General features: G+C 38.2%; 1 protein-coding gene across 1 annotated transcript in view; it reads left to right on the forward strand.

Moving 5' to 3' along the window:
- The first annotated feature begins 3,411 nt into the window (after positions 1-3,411).
- The window catches only part of LOC101625527 (chromosome unknown open reading frame, human C6orf10), a 62,924-nt gene continuing 60,078 nt past the window's right edge, over positions 3,412-6,257 (forward strand). The window contains 2 exon segments of the mRNA XM_012734863.1: positions 3,412-3,572; positions 4,449-4,477. Coding sequence (XP_012590317.1) covers positions 3,412-3,572; positions 4,449-4,477 — 190 coding nt within the window.

Consider the following 6,257-nt stretch of genomic DNA (forward strand, 5'->3'; position numbering starts at 1 on the left):
AAATAAATGAAATGGAAGTTAGGAAACAGTCCAAAAATCAATGAAACCAAAAGTTGGTTCTTTGAATAAGTAAACAGGATAGACAGGCCAATAGCCAGGCTCACAAAGAAAAAACAAGAGAAAGCACAAATAAACAGAATCATAAACGAAAGAGGAGAAATCACAACAGACCCAGCAGAAATCAAAAGAATAATCAGAGAATACTATGAGCAGCTTAGTGAGATAAGCCAGAAAGAGAAAGAAAAATACCGGATGGTTTCGCTCATAGCAGGAGTATAATGGACCTGGCGAGAAAATAATAAGAATAATGAACAGACATATACCAGAGACATTTTGTGGGGGTTGATTGGGGAATGGGATAAAAAGGGGGGGTGGAAGTGCACGGGGCTATGGTGATGGCACATGGGTGACTCGGTGATGGGAAACCCATGGGGATTACAATTGAGATGAAAAAAATGTACAAAATGATGTAAAAATAATTATTAAAAAAAGAGTGATGAACAGTCATATATCAGAGACATTTTGTGAGGGTGGAGTGGGGAATGGATCAAACAGGGGAGAAGGGAGGTGTACGGGACGGTGGTGATGGCACATGGGTGACTCGGTGATGGGAAGCCCTCGGGGATTACAATTGAGATGGAAAAAAAATGTACAAAATGATGTAAAAATAAACTATTACTGGCCCTCCCTTGTGGCGCAGTGGGTTAAAGCACAGCACTGAGAAGCTTAAGCCACTTCCGCATGAGTTCAATTCCCGCCTGCCCCAGAGGTGACCACATGGCGCGGCAGACCTCTCCTGGCCTGCCCGCTGCTCCCCTCAGCAGTGTACTTCGTCGATCTGCCTGCTCTGCTCCCAGCTCTGTCCCTGGCGAATCCTCTCACCCTCCGCATCTCTGGCCTGTACCCCAGTTCTTTATGAATAAATAAATAAATCTTTAAAAAAATAAACTATTACATTAAAAAAAAAAAAAGATGATGAAGCTAAAGCCACTTCAGCATGAGTTCAATCCCTGCCTTCCCCAGAGTTGATCCACATGGTACAGCAGACCTCTACTGACCCTCCCGCTTCTCCCCTCAGCAGTGTACTTCGTCAGTTGACCTGTTCTGCTCCCCACCCTGGTGAATCTTCTCGCCACCCCTACATCTCTAGCCTGTACCCCAGCTCTGTATGTATAAATAAATAAATCTAAATAAACATATATATATATAACTTTTTCTTTTTTATCATCAAATATGTATTTATTTATTCTCTTTTTTATGGGAAGTTCTCTACCTCCAGAGTCACAATACAAATGAAATGCAAACCCTACCCTCAAAATCTCTGAAACATTAAAAATTATTCAAGAACCCAAATAAATTCTCATTCATTCTCCTAAATTCAAGGATCTTCCAGAATATTATGAAATTTTCCACCAGCTTGATCCTCCTCCTCCTTTCCTCTCAGCTCACAGAAGTTCCATTTCTTTGTTATGACACAAATTCCAGAATCTTCACAAGACACATTCATGTAGTCTGCTTAGGTCTGATCATCCCGAGCCACAAAATTCTTCAACGACCTTCTGAATATTATTTTCCAGGTGCCTTCCTCACATCCAAGTTTACTACTCACAGACTGTGTTTGTGGTGTTCATTTATCTTGACCTACCTCTGCCAAAGAAGTCCAGATGACACAGAATTCACTGAAGAGAATACCTGAACAATGGTGGTCTTGGGTATGAACTGGCTTCTTTTTCAAAGTCCTCTTTAGTTGTTGGTGTAAAGTCTTCTCCTGAAGGCAACTGCTTCTTGACCTTTTTCTCTCCAGTATATTATCTTATCTTATTTTATAGTACTGATCACGTTATAATCTGCCTCATCTATTTTTAATTTTCTCATAAATGGAATGGATCACCAACTAGATTATAGTCAGAATATTTCTGACAGTAAGAGGGAGTATTTGATCAGATGCTTGATCTGAGTACATCATCTAGTTATTCCTTCCATCCCAAGAATTTTAAAGATTATTTACTGCTCATTTTAGTGACCCATTAGGGGAGCAAAATCCTAGAGGTTTATGGCAGGAGAATTTTCTCGCATGGTTAACATTAAAATGATTTAGTAAATATATACCTAATTGAAATGCGTCATTGCATTATTAAATTAATTCACCTATTGCTTTTTTTGCAGTAACATAATCTTGATGTAATTAATAATACTTCAACATTTTTCACTATCATGGGCAGATCTATTATTGCTTCATTCACTCCACCCTTCCTCTAGCTCCTTTTTTCTCTTCCTCTCTCTTGCTCTCTTACTCTCTCTACTCCCCCATCTCCTACCCTCCCTCTTGATCCATAAACTCCATAATCTCTGTTCTTCATAATGATAGCAAGCTATCTGTTTAACTGAGGTATCTATCCTATGACACTGCAAGGAAAATTGTAGTGATCAGTTCCCCACACCCCACCACCACCATTAGCATCAATGATTGACAACTGTGGCCTTAAACGTACACCTGATGGCAGCACCTGAAGTATGGTGTGGGCTTGAATGAGTGGGGACACCTGTGTGTGGAGACTGAACATAGAAGAAAGCATAGTGTGGCAGAAGACCAGGAAGCCAAGGACAGTGATGAGTGTCAGATAATGTCTAAGAGAGCAAAGAGAGTATAGAGATTTGTAAGGAGTCCCAAGTTGCTCTCTCCCTGCTGGTTTGTCTCCCCTAACCTGTGAAGATGATGCCAAAAGCTCTGAGATTCTCTTTCAAGCTGTCTGAGCCAGTGATGAATCTACCCAGCCAGAGATGGTTGCAGAACACACACATAAACACAGGTTAGGCAAATCTGATACGCTCTCTCCTATTAACTTAAGTAAAGAACCACAAATATCACTTATGATAAACTTGGTGGGTAATGACTGAAAAGATCTTTCTAAATACAGGAAATTCCTGTTCCAAATTGAGACTACCATTAATTATGGCCACTTTTAGTAAGTGACTTCCAATTTTTTTTAACTTTTCACCATGTGAAAATATTTTGAGCATGAGTTGCCAATTTATGTATTTATGTGTATGGAAATCCTCTTGTACTAGCACATGTTTTAGAACAGAAAATACAGAATTTTTTAAAGCTGTAAGAAAAAAAAATTACATCAAAATAGACCAAGCATTTTCCCCACATTTCAATGGAGTGCTTTCCATACCACTAAATCCTGCTAGTCACCTGCATGAACAGTAAGGGATTCATTTGAGGAGGTAATATGTAAAACTTCCCACTCTAACCCAATGTGACAATGTACCTAAGGTTCTTAGTATTTGATCAAAATTGCCAACTACAGGGTTTATAGAGTAATAAATACCATTTATTATCTTTTTAGAGTATGAGTATAATAAAATGAACAATAAATAGGAAGAGGAAATTCAAGTGGCAGAACAATGCTTAAAACAAAAGCAGGTGCCCAGAATTTATCTGATCTAAATAATCAGGCCTGTATTTTTGTTTCAGAAATAACTCTGGCTGTCATCCTGACTCTTCTGGGATTTGCCATTCTGGCTATTTTGCTAACAAGGTGGACACGTCGCAAGCTCAATGGAAAGTAACAATGAATCAATACACAGATTTCAGCAGAAATTACAGAGGGAGGGAGGCCAAAATTCAACGTGATGTTATTTCAACTTACAGATAACTAATGACTATGCCAAGATTCTGAGAATGTGTTTCAATAGATGAATCAAGCATCTCTGATCTATTATAAAGTCTCTCTGCATTTTTAAATTTTCTAAACTCAATAATTAAAAAAATCACAGATTGACTTTCACAATAGTACTAACAAAAATAAACTAAAAAGAAATTATCTGAGCTCCAAGAGGAATTAAATGAGGCAAAAAAGAAGTGAGAAGACACTATGTTAATAGACACCACTAGATAATATAATGTGCAAATTGAGAATTTTAAAGATTTAATATTGGAGAAGTGATAAGATAAATACATATGCCAATGAAATAGAAATAAATTCGTACCTAATGGCGAAGTTTATATGTCAGTATTTTGTTTGGTTTGGTTTTTAGTAAATATATTAAAAATTAGGCTATTGTTTTGGTATATGAAGAATAAATGCATAATACAAAGATTGAAAAAAAAGAGAAAGAGATGGACTCATAAAAGCAATGATCTATTTCCATGCCATTAGGTCTCTCCATACTTTATTCAATATCCCTTCTAGACAGCTTAATCTCCACCCTCATGCTCATTCTCAATTCCTGTGATGCTTGGAGAATCAGTAGTGTAGCAGGAGAGAAAGGTAGGACAGGGATGGGCAGAGATACCTAAAGGTGGGAATCAATAATACATCATAATGAAGGCTGCCTTGGCAGCAAAGAAGCACAGTACAGAGTGAGTAGGGTTGAGAAACAGAAAACATTGTCATCATAAGAATTTCATGGAAATATTTTCTGAATTCTTCCACAGAAATTGATGTTTCAAGATACAGTTCAGAACAAAGTAAGTACTTACACACATGAGAAATAAAAAGTAAACATTTATAGTTTCCATATGTCAAATTACATTGTATTTCTAGTACCTTGCATGCTATGTCTTCCCATGAATTGAACTTCGAAATTAATGCCAAAAATCTGTCAGAGAGTTCATAAAGCCAATGGAATACTATTCAGTGATGAAAAAGATAAACTCATACCATTTGTATCAACATGGATGGAGCTGGAAAGGATCATGCTAAGTGAAATTAGCCAGAAAGAAAACTAAAAATACTGGATGGTTTCTGTCTCTCTCTCTCTCTCTTTCTCTTGTTATGTAATAGTTTGTTTTAACATCATTTTGTACTTTTTTTTTCATCTCAATTGTAATCCCCGTGGGTTTCCAATCACAAATGACCCAAGTGCCATCACCATATTCCAGTGAACTTCCCTCCCCCCCCCGTTTTTTATCCCATTCCCCACTCCACCCCACAAAATGTCTCTGGTATATGGCTGTTCATTATTCTAATTATTTTCTTGACTGGTCCACTATATTCCTGCTATCAGTGAGACCATCTGGCATTTTTCTTGTTCTTTCTGGCTTATCTCACTAAACATGATCTTTTCCAGCTCCATCCAAGTTGCTGCAAAAGACATGTGTTTCTTTTTTTTCTTTTTTTTTTTTGGTTGCTGAGTAATATTCCATTGTGTATATGTACCATGTCTTTTTAATCCAGTCATCTACTTTTGGGCATTTGGGCTGCTTCCATGTTTTTCCAATTGTAAATAAAGCAGCAATAAACATGGGGGTGCAGGTATCTTTTTCGATCAGTGTCTTTGTGTCTTTTGGGTAGATAACTAGGAGTGGAATTGCTGGGTCATAGGGAAGCTCCATGTTAAACAGTTTGAGGAACTTCCAGTTTTCCATAGTGGTTGCAACCACTAGGTTGCAACCCACCAGCAGTGCAGGAGAGTTCCTTTTTCTCCATACCCTTGCCAACATTTGTTGCTGCTAGTTGTTTGAACATGTGCCATTCTTACTGGGCTGAGGTGGTATCTCATTGTGGTTTTAATTTGCATCTCCCTTATTACGAGTGATTTTGATTTGTTCATATGTTTGTTGGCCATCCGCATTTCCTCTCTGGAGAAGTGTCTTTTTATCTCTTCTGCCCATTTTTTGATGGGGATTTTTACTTTATTTTTGTTGGGTTTTGTCAGTTCTCCGTATATTTTTGTGATCAATCCTTTATCACTGGTTTTGTGTGAGAAAACGTTTTCCCAATTACTAGGCTGTCTGTGTTTTTTGTAATGTCTCTTGCTGTACAGAAGCTATTTAACTTGATGTAATCCAATCTATTTATCCTTGCCTAAACTATTGTGGTATTGGGTGCTCTATCTTTTTTTTTAAGATTTATTTATTCATTCATATAGAACTGTGGTACAGGCCAGAGATGTGGAGGGTGAGAGGATTCACCTGAGACACTGCTGAGGGGATCAGTGGGCGAGTAAGGAGAGGTCTGTCTCGCCATGTGGATCTCCTCTGGGCAGGCGGCAATCAAACTCATGTGGAAGTGGCTTAAGCTTCTCAGTGCTGCTGCACCACAAGGGTGGGGCCGAGTGCTCTATTTAAAGATGTTGCTGAAGTGTATGTCGTGTAGTGTTTGACCCATCTTTGCTTCTAGGTATTTTATGGTTCCCATTCTTATGTCTAGGTCATTTTTGTGACTGGAGTGAGGCAGTGATCTAGTTTCATTTTTTTGCATGTAGCTTCCCAGTTTTCCCAGCACCACTTGCTGAACAAATTTTCT

This window comes from Condylura cristata, unplaced genomic scaffold (genome assembly GCF_000260355.1).
Source record: "Condylura cristata isolate star-nosed mole 26May11 unplaced genomic scaffold, ConCri1.0 scaffold00080, whole genome shotgun sequence".
NCBI classification, from domain to species: domain Eukaryota; kingdom Metazoa; phylum Chordata; class Mammalia; order Eulipotyphla; family Talpidae; genus Condylura; species Condylura cristata.